Source organism: Coturnix japonica, chromosome 4 (genome assembly GCF_054131305.1).
Source record: "Coturnix japonica strain WE chromosome 4, WE-NBRP24, whole genome shotgun sequence".
NCBI lineage: Eukaryota > Metazoa > Chordata > Aves > Galliformes > Phasianidae > Coturnix > Coturnix japonica.
This window is the reverse complement of record NC_140666.1, coordinates 28587201-28609786: the sequence shown is the minus strand read 5'-3', so window position 1 is coordinate 28609786 and position 22586 is coordinate 28587201. Positions and strand designations below refer to the sequence as shown.

At 34.6% G+C, this 22586-nt stretch overlaps 1 protein-coding gene across 2 annotated transcripts in view; it reads left to right on the top strand.

Moving 5' to 3' along the window:
• The window catches only part of FSTL5 (follistatin like 5), a 219016-nt gene extending 203918 nt beyond the window's left edge, over positions 1–15098 (top strand). For both annotated transcript variants that reach the window (XM_085544805.1, XM_015860999.3), the window contains one exon: positions 12621–15098. In XM_085544805.1, coding sequence (XP_085400931.1) covers positions 12621–13323 — 703 coding nt within the window. In that variant the 3' untranslated portion in view covers positions 13324–15098. The remainder of the gene's footprint in view (positions 1–12620) is intronic.
• Positions 15099–22586: the final 7488 nt, after the last annotated feature.

Here is a 22586-nt window from a genome sequence, read left to right as displayed (position 1 = left end):
ATTGCCCTGTGGAAGACAAAGTTGTTGAGTTTTTTTATGAGAGGAACATACAGCTGGTCATTCCTACTTGCATACCTCCCTGTGGATTTTTTACACATTGCCAAAAACTGCATTGACAGTTGATGCAAATAGCCCTCTACAGTGAAAGTCGTTCCATTGTCTTCTTCAACAACTTTGAAGCTAAGGGATCCTGTTGGACACTTTTACATAATCTTAAAAGAATTTAATTAAAGTTATATTAATGTATGTGAGTCTTTGAGAGTCAAAGACATTACTGCCACTGAAAAAAGAATTGTCTTGAATTATTAAAAATGATTCCTTTGTTTAATTGAACAATTTTATATGTGTCAATGTTTTTACAAGCTAGTTTGGCCTGGTTCTGTGACTAGTAGGGTAGAGGAATATGCAGATCCATGTCTCCAAGAAAGGGAAACAGGGGACCTCAAATAATTAAAAACATCAGGAACAATTTGAGGAGAAACAAACTAATTTACTAAATATAGTATCAGAATGTAAGATAACACACTGTAATACAATATAATTAGCATTGAAGCTAATAAATCAAATATAATGAGAGAGAAAGTGTCTGAGAACTGAAGACCTCACCATAACGCTGAGGTGAGATGCGCAGTTGGGTCAAGCAGCAGGGAGGAGAGCCAAAGGAAAAAAGGGACATCAGATGACGCTGCCAGGGGTTACATCTCTCTGAAGGCAAAGCCCCCTGGGGTATGTAGTTCTTCTCTTCCAGACAGGTGCCCAGAACTGGAGTATTAGCTTGTTAACACCCAGTGCACTACATGATGTCATGATGTGGAATACCAATAACCAAAAATCATAACACTATAACAATATGGTATGGGCAAATACATTTATTTACGAGACATATATTCTATCATACACTAATATTTTATCATATAAGTATTTTATCATAAGTATTCTTGCTATCTATACAGTAATGTTCAGATTCTTGGTATAAAAGGATCACTAAAACAAGTCTGATATTTAGACACGTTAATTTTCATGTAATTAGGACATGTTATGGATTGGGTTAAGCGTTATTTAGGGAAGGGGACCAGGAAGAATAGGCCTATTACAAAGACAGGGAAGAAATCATTTTGGCAATTGGTATTCTCTCAAAGTAGGTCAATTTGTTGCTTTCATTCGTGCATGGTGAGTCGCAGCTACCTTTAGCTGAAGAGTCACATGATAGGTTCTGTATCCTCTTAGCCAAGGGGAGAAGTGATATTGTGAACAGTCTCCCTTTGTTTTAGGATCTAGTCAAGCTTTCCTTTCACTGCTGAGATAAGGGAGAGATAGTTGCCAGCAAACACCATTAGAAATAGCCAGTTTTTGGCTATAATCTTTTTGCAGTGGTTTGCTACTGTTATATAAAGCAAATAACACATAAGCCTGGTTTTAGTAAAACCAACCAAGTTACCATTAACCTCCCTAATAATAGTAGTATACTAGTATATATATAGTATACTACCCTACTGATGTTTACAGATGGCAGATCCCTGTGTATTCAGTCTCAGCTGCAGAAAGATTAGTTTGACATCCCATGATAAAGCTTTAAAAGCATAGATTGCCTAATTCTAGAAATAAATATATATATTTTTTCAACTAAGAGTAGGTCATATGTTGGCTCTGAGGGGGTTCTCTGGAGTGTTAATGAGGGGCATGAAAATCCTTCTCTTTCTCACAAAACTGATATAATGCAAACTTTGCTTTCAGTCAGTTTCCCAAAGCTTTTCTTGAATTTCCTATTCCAGACACTAACAATGAACCAAAAATCTTGGTAAATCAATAAAGAGGCTATGATACAAACCAATAATGAATAATAAGAAGAAATATGAAAGGAGTTTGTTCAGACTTGCTGTCAGAAGTCTGAAGGTTTCAAAGGGAGGAAATGTATACTTAAATTTATAGTTTGCATTTAAATTTATAATTTATAATCTACATTTATAATTTTGTTATGTTTGCTTATGTACATATCATGTATATTATTACAACTTGCCGTACTGTCTTCATCTGCTTTGTTTTGCCTCTGTCACATGAAATCACAGCCAATTTATGAAAAATTACACAAGAGTTAATGAATGTAAAGCTTGCTATTTTTCATGCATGCTGTCATGTCCATGTTTTCAAACACATACTGTTTGAAAAAATTCCCGATTCCCCACTTGGCTGTGTTGCAAAGTAATTATATACTGTGGCTACAAGAGTGGACAGAGTGGAATCTGCTGATCTGTAAGTACCAAGGTGATTTCCCAAGTTATTTCTGGGGAATATATATACCACTCTTATTCCCATTGTAGATGGACCTTTTAAAAATTGAGACTAGATATTTATTTTTTTTTCCTATTTTGCCTTATTCGCTTACTGAGAACAAAATTTTAACCAGTGAAGTACTCTTTGTGCCAAAGCAGTCTAGTGCAACCAATGATCTTGTCCCTAGCTGTCTGCTAACAACCATTTCTTATCATAAAAATAGACATTTGCAATTAGTGTGTGGGATGGCTGAAAAAGATGACTTGTACAATACTCATGAAAATATATTCTTAGAAGCCTAAGGAGCAAAAGTACTGATTATTTCAGCTTCACCGTTCATAAATTGAAGTGAACAAAAGATAATTGGAATAAATTAAGGTCTATCATTACACTGCTGTAAAAATGTTTCAAAAGCAATATTAAATGAACTCACCATAATGGAGTCAGTCTAACTTTTTTAGATGGTTTAATCTTTTAACAAGCATTTTAAAAGTAATACAGTTATCTGACTTAACAAGTAGAAGAGTGAACAATCAACTCTCTGGTGAGATGGCTCAGGGTCTGAATATTCTTAGTTTGAATTTTCTCTCTCTTATTTCTCTGTCATGAAGGATAATAAGAGAAGCAGTCTTTCTAAAATTATACGTATTCATTTGCACAACACATTCCAAAATCCAAGCTTTTCTTTGAGAGGTAATTGGAGTATGCTACCAACATGAAACTTAAGTACCCTTGTGGGGTGGTGACTCAACACATTCATAAGTTTGGATGGGGAAATTCACATTTAATTCCAGAATTTAAACCTGTACAGAGATGTGAAATAGCTGAAGGACTGTGAGAGAGTTTTCTAAATTTGTATGGAAATATGTACCAAATATATATATATATATGTATATTTCAAAGATCTAGAGTAATTAGAAAGGACTATTCAGATGTTTCAAAATATATATATATATAAATAAAATCAATAAATATGAAACCAATTAGAGATGGAGCATAGACAAAAAAGGTTGAATATTTCATGTAGCGAACGTAATTTAGCTGAAAGATATGAGATAATTTAATACTTTAGAAATTAAATTAAAAAGATGCAATTTTACAGGAATAGAGAGTCTGCAAACTACTAAGTTGGCAAACTACATGACTAAGTCATTAAGATATAAATGCCTCTTCAGGGGAGAAAATTTGGAAGCTTGAGGGTTTGGAGAAAGAAGCTCAGCAGCACCAGGGCAATCAGCAAAGATGTAGCAGTTAACTGCAATGTCTAATGATGACTGCAGAATCTTTCAGTAAATACTCCATGGTAGCAGTGCACACACAGAGGCTGAGATGCTTATGTATTTATATGAATCAAACTTCAAAATCTGTAGCAATAGACTCTATTTTGACAGTGTTCATTCCATGTATTCCCAACTGTCAATATGCAATATTTTCTTGTAGATAAACTGTTCTAACTTCTATCTTAACAGCAACAATAGCAAAAATAATAACCCCAAGCATTAATAATTTAGCACAGCAGCTTTGCCACAATGTGCCTCAGTTCTTCCCTTGCTGATCATACATTTGTGAGAGAAATGTCATCTCTTATGTTTTTATGTTCCAAAAAATCAATCACATTTTTAAAACAGAGAAAATATCTGCTCTGGCACAGTCTAGTATTCTTTTAATTTGGGTCATTAATTAAAAAATAATAATAAAGTTCAGGGCAAAAAAAAAGTTTTAAAGCTTAGTGTTTGTGGTGGTTTTCAGTGTTCTTATGTCCCCTGATATCAGAGTAGGTGAGCTTCATTTTGAAAATGAAGATCTTTGGGGAATGTTTTGACATACATAATTTATCACCCTTACATTCCTTATCTCTACCTCATTATTCATTTTCTACAAGAATCGACTATTTATTTTGGCATGTACAAATCTTCCTGTGCATTTTCTATGGCATCTGCCCACCATGCCTTTACTATGTTTTTGGTGTGCCGGGTCTTAATTCCATCATTCCTTGTACTGACATTCAAGGCTATCTTTCGGAATGTCTTTTGTTCACTGTGTCAATGTAGCTAGCTCTTACCTTGACTTTCATTATTCATACAATGAAGTGATTTTTTTGTTGTTGTTAAATTGTTTGCTTGCCTTTTCTAAAATATACAAGCAAAAAAAAAAAAAAAATTCTTATGTTTTTTATTCCTTTTTTTTCCCTTTTTTTCTTCTTGTTTGCTGAGAATTAGTTCCATTAAAGCACAAATAGTTTAATATAATCCTGAATTCTAAACATATTCTTTATTTGTCATAAAATGTCATGGATTATTCTCTTGTGAATACTGTAATCAATTTGCAGTAGTGAAAGTGTACTTCATATACATCTGTTGTAACAGTAGTCTCTGACCATTCATGGACTCTGGCATTATTACTATCCTGAAATAACAGGACAATCGGTACACTGTGCAAAGGTGTATACATGATTCAAATCCCAGACTGTTTGGGCTGTGTTAAAAGAAGTGAGCTCTTCCAGTGAAGCCTGAAAAACTGTCTGAAGAATCCATCATATCAGGGGGATAACTATTGAGAAATTTCTTATTAGTTCCTTGACATAGCTTGTTTGGAGATATTCTTCAACATATACTCCATTTCACTTCCATAGATCTCGAGTGAGATATGATTTAAATGCTCTGCAGGTACAATCTAAACCTGAAAGGGGGGAAAAAAAAATAGTAAAAGAGACCTGCCATCAAATTTTATTCTATATCTGAACTGACCTTTTCATTCATTTAACAAAAATGGAAGTGATGATGTTTTTATAGGCAAAAATTGCTCATCTTCCATCAGGGTGACCTCACAACCTTCTGTTCTGTTTTTAATTTTCTTATTCTGACTCTGTGATCTTCTCATTCCTATTCCTTACAACTACTGTGTTAAGATTTCAAAGGTACATTATCATAGTCATATGTTACTGCTGAAAATATTATTTATAACTTTTTCTGACAGGGTTTTAAATATTTCATTTACAGCAATAGGAAGATTCTCTGTGCTTAACACAGTTATATACCGGTACAGGGGGAAGTCTTTTCTGCTGCAAAACAGAAATGTGAAGCATAATGTCAGAATGAACAACTGGAACAAAATTAGGGAAGGAAATTTCAAAGGTCAAAGACTGTTGCAGTACCCAAAAGTAAAACAACTTTTATGCTGATGAGCAATGGCCAACAGACAAAATCCACTTAGCCTTTTATTATCATCAAACAACCATTTTTGAACTGCAGAAATTAAAGATGTTTTTTCAGCAGCTTTTCATTAATGAACTATTCTAGTAACAATCATTTTCTAAGTCCTGAGGGGAGGACTTGTGTGCCCTTGCAGTGCTGATAGTTTTCATTTTGGAAGTTTTTCCAATTTCTAAATGTCTAATCTGAATCTAAATTTCAGGATAAAATACTTCGAGAGAAGTATTTTATTTGTGCAGTATAGCACAGGAATTATATAAAAAAAATGACAATTAAAATCTTGTGTATTAAAATTTTATTTAAAAGATTTATTGCAGTGAGAAAAATTAAGTTTGTGATGATTTCAGTGATATGAATGCAAGACCTTTATGAAGTAAAAAAATAAAAATAGAAAGGAAAAGAAAACAATCTTCCCGAGAATCATCTATTTATGCATATAAAGCGAGGAATAATTTTAATAAACAAAAGCAAAGGCAGTGTTGAATAATTTTCTTTCTGATGACTTCTTCAGAACTACAGTGGATAATTTACTCATAATTTCATCAGGAAAAAAAAAAAAGACATTTGATATTTAACATATTTTTTATTTTAGAATTTTGTTTAAATAGTACTTTCCCACATTGCCACATTAGATCTTCATAGAATCAGAGTCTACCAAAATCATCTAACAGAATGTTCATTAGCAGATAATGACATTTACTTGGGGTAAATTCAATCAAGATTTGTAGAAGCAGAACTATATTGATTCTATATTGATTTTTCTTTTCTTTTTTACATAAGTTTTGAGTAATAGTCCCTAATGTGCAAAATGTTGAATGGTTTTAAACATCAGTGTTATTCACTTGAAGTAAAGCATATAAAGTTTCTGATCATTTTATTGAACTGAATTGTGCAAGTTCAAAACTTCTACTTTGTACTAAAGTTCTGTGTTGTTGTTTTTTTGTTTGTTTGTTTGTTTTCTTCTTGGTGCAAATAATTTTCACTGTAGTTCATCTCATTCTCTTTACCTTTTACTTACTTTCTGTTCTAAGAATATAATTTTACTTAAGTGTTTGACCTCAGATCTTTTTACAAAATGGCTGTTGACTCAAGGGGAATAATCTGTGGATGCAGGGCATGAAACAAAAAGGAGGATATCAGTGTTTACATAATTTTCTTCTCCATCAGTTTTTCTTTGCTCAACCATATATACAGTTTTATGTTAAAGTATTCAGAAATAACGACAGTAATAATCTCATTTCTAGCAGTATTCTCCTCAGCCTTTCCTTGTGTTGTCCTTACTTTTTAACCAGTGTTAAGATGTTTCCTGTTTTATGATGAGTACAGTCACACTCATAAATAGTGTATGTGGTTTGTCTAAAGGAAGAAAATAACAACATTTGGGAAACTAATTTGTGAGTTTACTTCTTGTTGACAGCTCCATGCTTGCTTCTTGCTCAGCTATTCTTTGGGTTTAGGAGATAGAATCTTGTGTAATGTGAAAGTTGGAAAAAATGATACTTTGCAAAAAACTGTTTTGAAGACGTGATGTCAGAATTCACATAATTTTGGAACTTTGTATGAAATATATATTCTACGGTTAATTCATGCTTTATTTGACTAGAACTTCCCGTTTAAAAAAAGAAAAAAAGAAAAGAAAAAAAAAGAAAGAAAGAAAGAAAGAAAGAAAGAAAGAAAGAAAGAAAGAAAGAAAGAAAGAAAGAAAGAAAGAAAGAAAGAAAGAAAGAAAGAAAGAAAGAGAGAAAAGATCCCTAATTCCCTAATTCTATAGCTAAAGGTCTCAGTATTATCCTCCATTCTGTCATGTATTGGTTTTGTCACTTACAATTTCCTAGTTCACGTATCAGTTTTTTAGTTGAAAAGACCAGATTTTAAAAAATATTATACTAAATTACACTGCCCATTGAGGCACTGTAACCATTTTGCAAATGTGCATAGTCTGAAGCACCTTTTTTTTGTTGTTGTTTTGTTTTGTTTTTTAGGTATATTACTTAAAATCTATCAGAACTACACAAAATTCTGTCACTGCCATTCTAGATGGAAGTCTCAGCTTGCTGCCTCCCCATGCATAAACATTTTCATGACAGCTGTTGAACAGGGTAGTTGAATGTTTAAGTTAACTGCTCACTGCTTTTGCTTTACATACTGGCCTACAGTTACCTAAATCTGAGTAGTAAATTCCTTTCTTAAACTATATTCTAGTAATTGAGTGTCAAGACTTTTTTGTTGTTTTTTTCCCCCTAGCAATAGCATTAAAATAACTCATTTGTCTACACTGAACATTTTTCTAGTAAACACAAATGTCACTACTGTTTAAGAAAGTGAATGCATTTCATATCCATTTTCATAAGTTCACAATTTTTCTGATATTTTATGTTGCATAACACTGAAATTTCTCCTTTACAAAAAAAAAAAAAAAAAAAAAAGTAGAAACATGTCTAAAAAGAAAGAAGAAAACAGAAAAAACGTATTTACTTTGAAGGTGACACAGCACTTGAATGGGCTGGCCAGAGAGGCTGTGGAGTCTCCCATTTAGATATTCAAGACCCAAGACCCTTCTGGACACTTTCATGAGTAGTCTGTTGTATGGAACTTGCTTAATCAGTGGGGTTGGACTAAATGATCTCCAGAAGTCCCTTACATTTCTTATGATTCTTTAGTCATTTATCAAATGCTATTAACTATTCACTGTAATTATTCCACTCTTAATTATAAGAGTAGTATTTTAATTGCTTTCTCACACCTGCCCCCAGTGCCTCCAAAAACAGGAAAATAGGGCATTCCGTCATGTAGATGTCACTGTTGCATTTTGCACTTAACACCTTTTAGAATATTCTTCCTGACTCCATTCAGTTAGTTTGGACAAGTTGTATAATTTGTTTCTTTCCATTTACCTTCATCTTGGTATTGCAAAGTTCTTCAGTTGTCACAGACAGCTAATGACTCCTTGTGGTGGGCTGACCCTGGCTGGCAGCCGAACCACCACACTTTTATTTACTGAGATGAGGGAGAGACTGGGATAGCTGAAAGTGAGAAAACTCAAGGTTTGCCATGAAGACAGTTTAATAAGTGAAGGAATAAAAAAAAAAAATGAGTGATGCAAAAGCATGAGTCATGACCAGCAGACCTGTGCTCAGCCAGTTTTTCAAGCAGTGGCTGTTCAGGGAGTTTTATTGCTGAGCATGATGTTATGTGGCATATACTGTCTTTGGTCAACTGGAAAAAGCTGTCCTGGCTGTGTCCCAGACTCTTCCACTCTCAGTCTATTTGTTGAGGGGAAGAAGAAATAGAAAAGGCCTTGCTGCTGTATAAGCACTGTTCAGCAACAGCTAAAACATCAGTGTCTATCAACGCTGTTTCCGTCACAAATCTAGAACATGACACCATATGAGCTGCTATGAACAAAACTAACTCCATCCCAGCCAAACCCAATGCACTCCTCAGATGGAAAGTGCTATAGAATTGCTAAGCACAATTATTCATATTTCTCTTTCTTAACAGCTTGTCATGATATGATTGAAAATTTTTGATGCTATGGAAATTGTTGTTAGTCTGGTATTAAAATCTTTATTATTCATACATATAGAGAGTGAGTAAAGAAAGAAACAATCTCATATTTCTGAGTTCTAGTATTTACTACAATTTGGAGTGTTATGCCCACAGGCTACAGATTCCCATATGCATAAATTATAAAATGAAGAACTGGAAATGTGAAGATTTCCTCTCATATCTTGCAGGCTTGAATTGCACAAGTTCACAATATGCACTCTGACAAATGCCTTTATAGGCTGTCGGATATTGTGTATGATTTCACTGCAGAGAAGAGACATGAGGGCTGAGATTCTCATAAATATTGATCAGGGTTTAATGAACAGTGGGAGACTTCTGAAGATCAATCTATACAAGAGGAAATTTTGCTTTAAACACACCACCATCTATCTATAAATCATTTGGGAAAAGTGAAGTTGCTCTAAAGTATCACTTGTTCTCCAGCAGGCTAGTCATAAAAAACAGGCTAACAGCACAAAGGCGACAGGCACAATTTCATTGCATGATTATGAGTGGCTGTATTTTTTTAATCCTTCTGGAAAACTAAGTGCTTCTGAAAAGTTATTAGATTATGGTAGCTTTGGGGGTTGAATTCAGTTAGCCACAAGACAGAATGAAACATAGAGTTCTAGTGCCAACTTCTTTACCCTGTCAAAATAGTCTGGCTTTACTTTAAGTGAAACAAACAGAAAGATAAAATGACAACCAAACAATGGAATTGTGGAAAATCAGCTCATTTACTTGCTGTTTGTACTAAATTCTCAATGAAACTCCACTAATAACAGTTTTGTGAAATGACCCCACTGAGTTGGGATTATAGACACCACTGGAAGGCAATGTTTTAATATTGATAATTAATTGTTTAAAGATCTGGTAAACTATACTATTTTATTATATATGGGTTGGTTATTTTTTGTTTGTTTGTTTGTTTTTCAATTCCTAATCTTTGTACTTCAAAGCTTCCTTTAGAATCCATGGAATCATAGAATTTTTTGAGTTGGAAAGGACCCTTAAAGGTCATCTAGTCCAACTCCCCTGCTATGGAGATATTACAACTACATTAGGTGTTCAGAGCCCTGTCTAGACTCACCTTGAATGTTTCCAGGGATGGGGCACCCAGTACCTATCTGGCCAGCCTGTTCCTATGCTTTTGTTACCCTTATCATAGCAAACTATTTTCTCCAGTTTTACATACTCCAGCTTGTACTGATAGTGGGCATTGCCATAACCTCAGTGCAAGACCTTGCACATAGATTTGTTGAATCTCACAATTTTCACCTGGGCCCACTGCTTGAGACTGTCTAGGTCTCTCTGGATGGCATTCATTTGCGTCAACCACACTACACAGTGTGGGGCCATCCGCAAACTTGTTGAGAGTGAACTTGATCCCGCTGTCTGTGTCATTGTTGAATATATTAAAGATCATTTGTGCCAGTACTGCCTACTGAGGGAAACCTTTAACCATGTTTCTCCATCCAGATATAGAGCCATTGACCACCATACTCTGGGTACAGTCTTAAAACCCACACCTTGTCCATCAAACTGTTCAGTCATCAAATCCATATTTTTCCAATTTGGAGGGAAGGAGGTTGTGGGAGATTGTGTCGAAGGCCTTACTGAAGTTCATAGAGCCATAGTGTCTTACAATACTATTTTTTGACAAATCTGAGAAGTACTATTTTAGTACAGCTACTCTGGCCTCCTCATCAGAAAGACAAAGGACAATTTGACAGTGAAAGTGTGAGAAACGTGTTCAAGATCAAAAATTTCTAATCAGGCAGAGATCTTTGTGAAGTGTAGTTTATTCATTATTGCAGTAATGGATGCACACATGCTCATGACAGGGGAGAAACTGCGTATCTAGTCAGTGAAATCCACTTCATTATATGCCCTGGGTCTAACACAGGTAATGCCTATCCTGGCACTCACTGGTTGAGCATCTCAGGCTCACAATCTTCCCAATGCTGTTGCTACAATACATTTCCATACAGTGTCTGTTACCAACCAGTTGTTTTTAGATATGTTCTGTGCTTTTCTAGGGTGATAGGAGGAGAATGTTTCCAAAACGTAGCACATTCCTTCTGTTCTGTGCTAGGTACTCCCCCACCCTACATAATTACCTTACCTAGTGCTTGTGCCAATTCTACCCAGGTCAGAAAGCCCCAGTCTCAATTTTACTCTGTTAGTAAAATTACTTGTAACAGTCTGGTGCTGGCATACCAAGATGTTCATAATGCTAAAAAGAAGGGAAGTACAGACAGATGCACATAGTTATTAGAAGGCAGCAATTAGGTTATTGGACAGTGGGCTAAAATTTATTTGCAACTCATCCTTGCTGTATGCAGCCAAGCAAATTTTGAAGCAGGATTTCATGATCTATGATGATCTTTTTAAAAGATGTATTTTAATTATCGGCACTTATTCCCATCTGTCTCCTTTAAGATCTCAGTTGCACTGGCTTGGGTAGCCTGTGTCATGATCAGTAAAAAAATATGTTGGACATTAAGTAACTTGTATTGTCACACTGGTTTTGCCAGTGGATCATGATATAGCCATAGGGAAATCACTCAGCTTTTTGCTTCACTTACTGTGATATTTGTAAAATGCTTTGTAAGTTAAAACTTAATTTCACCATATTAATATTCTGCTAGCATAGCTGATCTTTTAATGTGTTTACCTCTAGGCTAAAGTTTTCCACACTGTCTCAGTGTGTAAAATTGTGAGTTTTTTTAAGTTTGAACAAGAAAATTTCTTTGGATTGTTAACATTATAAAAAAACAATACTAATAACCAATAGTGATAGCTAGACCTGATTTAATACTCATCCAGGGAAAAAAAAAAAGGGGGGGGGGAACTTTTTAGTATTAAGTACACTGGCTTTTGCATATATACAGTCAACAAATTGTGTAGTCAGAACTTACAGGTTAACAGAGAATTGTCATATAGTATGTATTTCAAATGTAAAAAACATTAGGCTCTAGATTTTTAAGGCTTAATCTTATTATTCATGTTGAGTGAGAGTTCCTTGAATATATGGAAATGCATAAAGATTCATTTAAAAATATAAGAAACGTGGGGCTTGGATAGTTGGAAAGCATAAACTTAAATCCTTTTATGATATTCATTTCTGCTGAATTAGAATAAGAAAGATTAGGATAATTATCTGAATAACAATGAGCACTGGATAAAACTGACATTCCCAAGAAAGTTGAAGAAGACTGTGAAGTGAATAAAAGCTTGTGGGACGTATTATCCATTGATATTTAATATTTTTCTTCCTCCTAGCTTTTGTAAAAGTTTTAACTGAATAGATATTCAGAGTAATGTTTACTTTCCCTGCAGTGTCTATAGAAATAAAACTGCAATTAATCAGATAAATGATTTTTAGGCATTTTATTTGTTGCAATTTAAAATATAATTGCAAGAACACTGAAAATTAAATAGTATGAAATACTTCATCTCTGATACATCTGAAACTAAAATATGTATTTGTACACTGCTGCAAGTATTAACTCATGTAATTCATTATATTGCCTTTCCACATTTGTATATGATGCATACAGTAACTCTTTATGCTTTTCCTTCCAGGTTTGGATTTATTCTTCATAAAGATGAGCCTGTGCTTCAGAAAATTGATCTTGAAACTATGTCATACGTCAAGACAATTAGTTTAAAGGATTATAATTGCATTCCTCAGTCACTGGCTTATACACATCTTGGAGGATTTTTTTTTATCTGCTGTAAACCTGATACCACTGGTGCTGTTCTACCACAACTTATAGTGGATAGTGTTACTGATTCTGTGATTGGATACAATGGTGATGTAACAGGCAGGCCACATGTCTCTCCAGATGGACACTACCTCGTCAGTGTTGATGATGCAAAGGGTCTCATGAGGATCCAGACCATAACAATGAGAGGAGAAATACAGGATGCATTTGACATTCACACAAATTTGCACATATCTGATGTAGCTTTTCAGCCATCATTCACTGAAGCTCATCAATACAACATCTACTGTAGCTCCAGTACACAAACTGATGTTCTCTTTGTGGAGCTCTCCTCTGGCAAGGTTAAGATGGTGAAGAGTCTTAAGGAGCCTGTCAGGGCAGGCGAATGGCCTTGGAACAGTAAGAACCGTCTTATAAAAGACAGTGGCCTTTTTGGTCAGTATCTCATGACCCCTTCCAAGGAATCTCTGTTTATCCTGGATGGACGGCTCAATAAGTTGAATTGTGAAATCACTGAAGTTGAGAGAGGCAACACAGTAATTTGGGTGGGGGAAGCATAAGGATCTATGTTGAATATTTGCTGCATTAATAGTTTTACAGTATGTTGCACTTAAATTATAGCATTCTTTAAATTTACACCAATTTCATTTGAAATTGTTAAACCCTTCTATGCCTGATATTTCTTCAACTTGAATGCAATTTGAGTCAATTTCCACATAAAAGTTAATATAAAAACAGCTATTTGCTAATGGTAGCCTTATTAACTATCAGCCAAGATTGCATTGGTTGACTGGAAATACATCATATTGAAATTGATGACAAATGCCACGCATTACTTTTAAGAAAATGGGAAAAACCATAAAGCTTCAGGGAATTTAATGATACTTTGCATTTTTAAGTGGAAGAATTGAATATGATTCAAATATTGGTTTGCTTTGCTTCAGACACAGAGTAAGTACAAGTTTTCGCTCCTTAAACTGAAATAGGATGTCCTATTTTGTCCAGTTCACTGTTTAATATTTTTGTGCCTTGAAGTGAAAGTCTCACAAGAAAGGTAAAGCATAGAAATTGAATAACTTATTCCCATTGTGGCTACAGGATTGCTTGTCATTGGAGAGAAACATTCACTATCAAATTTTTGTCTCAAGCTTTGGGACATAGAAAGGGAAAAAAAAAAAAAAGAAAAAAAGAAAAAAAAAGAGAAATTATATTTGCAGTGCACAGTTTTCTGATCAGTGCAATTCAAGAAGCTTATTTTTATGGTGAGTGCTATTTGAGAGAGCTGCTTTTATTTTTCTTCTTCTTCTTCTTCTTCTTTTTTTTTTTTTTGTAAGAAAAAGAGTAGATGTTGGGTTTTTCAGATGTCACAGGATTCCATCAGTAAGGAGTCTTAGTTCTACTACAGAGAAGCACTGCATTTACCTATTCAGAGTAACCAAATTCTAAATATCTGACTACACAAAGCTTTAGTTTTACTGAGAAGAAAACTGGTATTTAAAAAATATGTATACATTTTAGGAAGCTGAAAACTCAGAGAATTAAAGTTAGCAAGTGGATAATATTTTTGCTCATCCATTATACCATTGACACATATTTATTAAACCATTTGAATAACTCAATTTTTCTATTTCATGCATCCAACTGGACTAGTGAAAAAACAACAACAAAGAACCCACCACCAACAATAGCAACAGAAACTTTGTTTGTTTGTTTGTTTTACAATTTATTAACTCAGAATTCTAATTTTAATGATGAGTAAACACCTAAATGGGAAAAATGAGATTCTCAGAAATAAAATAACAGTAGTCAGTAGGATAAGAAAGTCAGCAGTAAACAACTATCCAGACTTAGAGCAATGACTTAAAAGTTTGGGAGTGCTTTTATTTTTATTATGTTTTTGCTAAGGAATACTTATAAGCTCTTAAACTGACCTCCTTTTAATGAAGGCAATCAAAAAATACTTTTTTAAACAAAATTTTACCCTGATTTAGATTGTGTAAATTTAGAAATCTGGAATTTTCTAGCACTGTAATCTTGTGTACATTTAGCATCCTGCTCTTTGTGATACAGTAAATCTCTCTTTAGCTTGAGCAAATCTCCTGGTAGGTAGATTTAACTAAATTAAGAGTCTGCTTACATTTCTAGTTACCGAATCTGTTTTCCTTTTTAACAACTTTTCTTCATTGTGAACAAATAAGAATCGTGTAAACTGTCCGTTATTCACTTATTTGCAGTAGTCTGTCTCATGGCATTTTTCTTCTGTACCTTACACCACGTGAATGTTCTGTATGTAGAAAATGCTTGATAAAAGAAGAATAAACCCCATAAATTTTAATCTGTTCTGATTTTGGTGAATGCTCCAATGTAGCCACATTGGAGTGGCATTTAACATATATTTTATGTGAAAGCAAAGTAGAAGGAAGTGAATCTGCCTTTTGTATTTATAAAACAAATATATGTAACATACATGATACTAATATGGAAAGAAAAAAATCTAGAAGGGTTTAACTAGCTGGAAATTTTATTTGGCTGCTACAGAGAAAAGCTTATCAATTAATCAAGCAGACACAAAATAATTAGAGTGTAGATAAATGTCTATTCTGATGCCTAGATCCTGAAGCCAAAGACATTTAGTCTAGAAGCTGTAGAAACATATAAGTCTAAACCAAGAATCTTGAGAGTCATGCAGCACAGCTAAATAGCTCTTTATCCAATCTGCTTTGTGTAGGTGGAATGTATATGTGCTTTGGCCTCTCTTTATCTAAGCATTAACAATTAAAGATAAAAATTGGATCATTGATTCATTGCAATAAAGAAATTACAGAATTCTTTTCAGAGAATCAAAGAGTCCCAGAATGGTTTGAATTGGAAGAGACCTTAATGACAAGCAAGTTCCACCCATTCCACCACCCCTGCCATGTGCAGGGACATCTCCTAGTCCAGGCTGTCTAAAGCCTTGAACCTTTCCCTTCCCTTCCTTTCTTTTCCCTTCCCCCATGTTGCACGATCCCTTAGAATCAATCTCAGAATCCAAGGCTGTTGTCACTTTCGGCAGTGACTTCTTCTTTTGTATTAACAACCTAAGACAATCAGAGGAGCTTTAAAATGTAGATAAAATATATTACTTTATGAACCAGGAGACCAGAATCTCTGCTAATGTTCTTAACAGATTTGGTTATGTCAGTAATATCACAGTCATCTCTCTAATATACAATTTCTCCCAGTCACTTTAGAATTCTTGTTTAAAATCAGTTTCTCTAGTCCTTCCCTAAGGATATCTCTGAGTTTAGCTAAGGCAGTTTGGTAAAGAACAATTGCCAATTTCTCAGTTTTCCAGATAATAGCCCAAAGACCATGGTTTGTTTCTTTTCCATTTGTTATGGAATTGAAGTAGGTTTCTGTGGTCCAGAAGTTCTTCTGATCCTACTGATAAATGAGAAATCAAACACTGTCTTCAATATTTCAGATCTCTCCTAAAACAAACCCAGGTATAGCAATAGTTTGTTTATTTTCCTGTCTTTTCTGATTGATACTGTAAGCAGAAGCGATAAATGCCGTCTGTTAATTTGCAGTAAACACCTATATTTTATTCCACAAGCTGTTATAAACCTTTGAGGTTTAGAATTTCCTTGAAGGAAAACGTTAAAGAAAAGAAGTTGAATGGAGACAAAATGAATGAAGCCAAGTTCTTTTATTGCTGCCCAGTTTCCCATGTGTTTCTTCATGTTAATGAATTTGAGAAAAATACAATGTGAAGATATGACAGTGCTCTTCAGCAGGGATTGCAATAAGGGAATTTCTTTTGCTTATGTAGAGTGCATAAGTCCAAAACGAATATGTCTTTGCAAATACATAAAAAATACATTTGTATCAGCATGTCTTTAAGAAATTCAATGGCAAAAATGATGAACCAAGTTTCAAAATATCTATTGTTATGAATTATATAAATGTATGATTTTTTACTGAGCTTCTTGCTCATACTATATCATGAAGTAAGACAGTCTTGAATGGAGAGGATCTGAATATTTAACTATCACTGAATGATTTCAATTTTAAATAGTGACACTTCATGAAGAGGTTCGACTTCTTTGAAGAAACATATCTGAGTTTGACTATTTTATTCCTTTCCATTATTGAACAGCAGTTTTGTTACATCTACGTAGTATCAAAATTTCATCAGGGAATCAAATATTGCTAAATGCAGTTTGCAAAATAGCAGCTTTACAAATTATAAAGGTTATCCTGATATAAAAACTTGGCTTTACTTAGTTAACTGAAGATACTCAGTTTGATTTAAACTGAAATTGTTGTTGTCTGGTGAAGTCCCCTATGACTGGAAAAGGGGAAACATTACTCCCATTTTTAAGAAAAGGAGAAAGAAAAACCTGGGGAACTACAGTACAGTGAGCCTCACCTCTGTGCCTGGGAAGATCATGGAGCAGATCTTCCTAGAAGCTGTTTTAAGGCACATACAAGCCAAAGAGGTGATCTGAGGCAATCAACATGGCTTCACCAAAAGCAGATCTTGCTTGACCAATCTGGTGGCCTTCTATGATGGAGTGACAGCATTGGTGGATGGTGAAAGTGTGATTGATGTCATCTAACTGGACTTCTTCAAAGCCTTTGACATCGCCCCTCACCACATCCTTTCCTCTAAATGGGAGGTATGAATTTGAAGAATGGACTGTTCAGTTGATTAAAAATTGGTTGGCTGGACACAGTCTAAGTGTTGTGATCAATGGTTCCTTGCCAGGGTGGAGGCTGATCACAAGTGGTGTCTGTCAAGTGGTTGGTGACTCTGCCTGTGGCAAGGGGTTTGAAACTACATGATTTTGGGGGACCTTCTATGAAAGAGCATTTTTAGCTTATTTTTGGACATTTGTTTTTACCTTGTAGGAGAACAGTAATAGGATACCAGGCAGGATATTTGGTAAATTATTTGGTAAATAATATGATATGTCTCAATTTTGGAAAAAAGTTATTACCAATCATTCGTACTTTATGTTTTCCCTTTAAGATATTTTGAAGAGAACATCTGTAATGAATTTCAAGATTGATTTATTTATTTATTTTTAATGTATCAGTTAGTTGCTATGGTAACTTCCTAGTGAATATTTTAAGAATTGTATTCAGTAGCATTTTCAATTGTCATTATTCTAGCAATCATTGACTCAAACAACTTTAGGGAAAACCAGTAGTGTAGGTGGATAAGCTTTGTAGGTTATTTTGTAGGTCAACAAGTACCAGTTTTGTCTGATTTAATTTTATTACATAAACGTGTGGATTTCAATTAGACAGGTGCTATCAGTACTGAATTATGGTACAAGAATGAAGAAACCTTTCCCTGCTCTTTCCTTATCAACAGTTTAAGAGAAAAGACCACATCTTTTGTCTTCAAAAGACTGTATATGGCAATTTTTGTTTTTCTGAACTCAAATTCAGAACCGTGAAAGGCTCCTTCCAGCTGAAAAGTAACAACCTCAAGTCATAGCAGGGGCTCACGCCGTGTCTGTTACCTTAGCTATCTCTAGACCATATTTTTCATTCTCTGCTTCTCTAAGCATGAATTCAGTTACCCAGTGTTTTCCATTGGCACAAAGGACTCTTAACAATGCACTCCACAGCTACTTAGCAGCAATACCTAAGCCTGAGGCACTGTCGCCTAACTTAGTGCTAAGCATTCAAATGTCATGTACCAACATAGCCTGATGGTACTGTTTCTGATAGATTGTGGCCAAATCCAGTGCTTTAACAGAAGTAATAAGCACCCTATAAAGAAATTTATGGATAAGGTGAACATTTTTTAAAAGTAAACAAAAACCCATACCTTCCCTCACACAAACAACTAGAAAAATGCTTAAATCTGGGATCAATATACAAACAATAGCTTTATTTAAAATTTATTACCTGAAGGAAAGCATGTGACAAAATATTAGAGTTTATAGAGCTGCTATTGCAGAATTATTTTCTCAGTGTTTTCATTTATTTATAAAATCCTTTATAATCCTCCCAGCTCTGTTGAAACACTGAAACCTACATTTGTTTCTGACCATGCTATCTGTTGTAATACAATTCTTTGTCTTCAACAGTACTGCTTCCTTGATGATATTTTCTGTAAGTGTTACCAACTGTCACACTTTTCACTATTATTTTGGTGAAGTTAGACAAACACTTCATCACCATGCCTGCTCCAAGTGAAGGCTTTCTTAAATACAGATGTTCAGACTGAAGGCACTGCTCTGAGTGAGGGGAGGAACTTGAACCCTAGTTTTTTTCCTCACAGTGCTACAAGTAGAGGCTGAAGTTAAGGGCTTTTTAAGCGTCAACAGGAGACATCTTCGGGGAGACCTATTAGCAGCCTGCCAGTACTATGGAGAGGTTACAAAAAAAGATGAAAACAGATTCTTCACTGCAGTTTATGTAAGGATGACAAGATACAGATGGATAAAGTGAAATAACTGTCAGACTGGATATAAGGAAAAAGTTTTTTCCTGTGAGGACAGCCAAGCACTGGGTTGTTGTGCAGTCTCTGACCATGGAGGTTTTCAAGACAGCTGGATTACAACTGGAGCCTCGTCAGACTTTTAGCTGAACTGGCTTTGAGCTGGGCATTATACTAGGGATCTAAAGTCCAGTTATTAGCTTTCAACTTGAATTATCTCATAATTCTATGATTCTGACTTGGGAATGGAAATAATGCCAGTCATAATTTATTTCAGTTGTTTAAGCTTCTGACTGAACCTGTACAACAGGTACTCAAATGCACGTTCGTAAATGAAAAGCCCTAGTGTCAAGGCTAAAATGAAATATAGCCTAAGAAAACTTGGAAAAGAAATATGTTTTGTCGCTTGTAATCCTTAGCTCTGAACATCTCAAGGATATTGTCATTTTGAAATCTGAAATACATTTCTTGCTTCCAGGAAATCCCAAGCTGATAATAGGTCTTATCCAAGATGAAATACATGAAGGTAAGTGCTCCTTTCTAAACATTTGAAAAATAGCTCAGAAGAAGGAGGTGCAGCCTTGTAGATAAGGTCTTAAATGCTCTGAGGCAGTGTATGTCCAAATATGAATGCATTCACCCAAGTGTGTCCTGGTAACAGCTCTCCAAGTGCAGCCATTCAGATTATATGTGTATTATATGTATGCTAAAGAAAAAAAAAAAACAAAACAAACAAAATGACCCACTAATCTGAACATCGTAGTCTCAAAAAGAAATAATTAATTTAGAAGAAATGGTCAAAATCATAGTTACGATAGCATCAGGAACTGCTTCAGAGAGGGCATCATATTCATGAGAACATAGTAGCAGCATCAAATAATTTAGTAATCTATGTCATTCTTATAGTGGGGAAAGAAGAATATGTTGGGTCTGTAATCCAAGAGTAAAACTGGTGTTTTACACTTTCAAGTCAGAGGACATTTCTTGACACAAGTCCTTAATATCAGCTTCTAGATTTCTTTCTCTCTCTCTCTCTCTCTCTCTCTTTTTTTTTTTTTTTTTTTTTTTTTTAATATTAATGTGAAAATAAATAACACTTTAAAGAACTACTAAGTCTATGTGCTCAACAGGAAAATCTATTGACATTCATTTTATAAAGAATCATAACCAGTATATGAAAATACACACTTCACTTGAGTCACTCCAATATGTCACCATTTAATGGGTTAAATGCCATGTTTGGTGTGCCAGTACTTTAAAAATGATGTTAAAGCTGTCTTCAGTAGACTATATACTTCAGAAAGCTTGACAGATTCAGTTACTGGTGAAAGACAGTGATACTGAAATTGCCAATTTCTCTTTAGAAGTAATGCATAGAAAATCACTGCTTCTAGCTTATGAATATTAACATTCTTCTTATTTTAATCTACCATAAGAAAAAATATATTCTTGCTATTAGTCATAATGTTCTTATTTTTAATCTTCATGAGGTAGTATGTCCTTTACCTTTTCAGAAGAACATACAATGGTTCTTTGAGTTTGTTATTTTATATATATATTTATATATTTTCATCCAGTAGTTTAAACTTAGGTATATGCTTTCCCAATATCAACAATAAAATCAACAACAGCATACCGGAAAGGTTTTCCTGCTGATACTTTTGAATTCTTTTTCCTTTTGAGAAAAAAGATACAAGCCACAACTCACCATCTCCTAGAACCTCCTTCTAATCTAAAATGAGATTTCCTTTCCCAGCTGGCTCTGCACATGTTTCACTCATGCATTTCTCCATTTTGCCTACTGCAAGTTTTCTGTATTGTCACTTATTAAGGTTTGCCTATGAACGATGTTATAACTTGGAAAATATGTTAAAGTCTAGCATCAACAGAGTACTTTGTGCACAATTTTTTCACAGTATTCATCATGTAATGACAATGAAAGATACATTTTTCTTTCTGTAAAATTATGTCAGTTTTTTTTTTTTAAAGGATTTTCTCCTAGATCCTGTGCAAGCTGTGCATTTCAGATTTTGAACATGAACAGTCCCTTTGAGAGATAGTACAAGCTGTAAGTGTAATAATAGAAAATGAAAAGAATAATCATCATGCTATTTTCATCAAATTACTGCACACAATGCAGGCATACACAATGAGGAAGTAGAAAAGACTGTGTATTTATATTGAGCATTGCTCAGGGAGAAATTATTGCATAAATAACGGAGAGAAGAGCTAAGTCTCCAGGTTAGTGCTAAATTTCTTTTGAGGTACTTTTAAATTAACATTTAAATAACCGTTTCTTCTGTAATTACTGTAAAATTAGCTAATCAGATATGGTTACAAACTGTACTTCAATGCAGTTTGCAAGTGTATCTTCAGGAAACCCTTTCCAAGCAAAGATTTTCTTCTGATGTTTCTTTGAGAGAAGATCTACATCAGTTACCTTGTTCTGCCCAGACTGTCGTATCACCATGTTCTCTCCTCCACTGCCTGGTTCTGGGTCGGTATTCTGGCTGTCTTGCCATCTTTTTACCTGCAAACCTAAAGATAGCCTCCAGCACTGCTATAGCAGCAATGAACCTCCTTCCCATTAGATCAGCGTGACTGTTCTGTTTGTATCTGCTGCTCAAAGTAGTTTTAGCTGAAAGGACGCATTACTATCTCTCAAACATTATACCTCAATTTCTTCCATAATGGTACCTCCGCAAATTACTGCTTTTACTTTCCTTGACCTGTTAAGCTACATTTGCTTTGGCTAACCTCAGTCTTGTGCTGATGAGACATTTTCCTACCTCTGTGAAAGTGAGATATCAACCTAGATCTGCATAGAAGCAAACAAGTAGCAAGCACTGCAGTACTTCCATCCTATGTTTGCCTCCTTCTATTTTATATACTTGGGATACTAAGAATTACAGGAAAACAGAGTAACACATGTTGCTGAGGCTAGAGGTATACAGTTTCAGCACTAACTTCAGTTCAGCATAGGAAACTTTGGTGTTTTGATGTTCAGTGAAGTGGTGGAAAGCAAACATCTGGTTCAGATCTCAAACTAAATGTCATGTACAATTCTTCCAACCAAGGGATCTAATTGAATCCCAATTCATGTAAGGGCAATGATGTTTGAGCTGAGGAAATTTTCTCAAAGGAGCTAAAAATCCTTATGTTTGCTTTACCTACTGGCAAAATCATGAGGGAATTTGAATCACAGGGAAACTTTTACCTTTACTTTGTTTGTTTTTCAAGTGTATTTTTAATTGAAAGATTTAAAACACCTGAAAACATGTCTCAGTGGAGCTCAGCCATACATTACAGAGACAATACAAAGAAGAAATATGGTGTCTTCATCCAAAATAGATATGACTAGAGAATGCCTGTTCGGCTAAT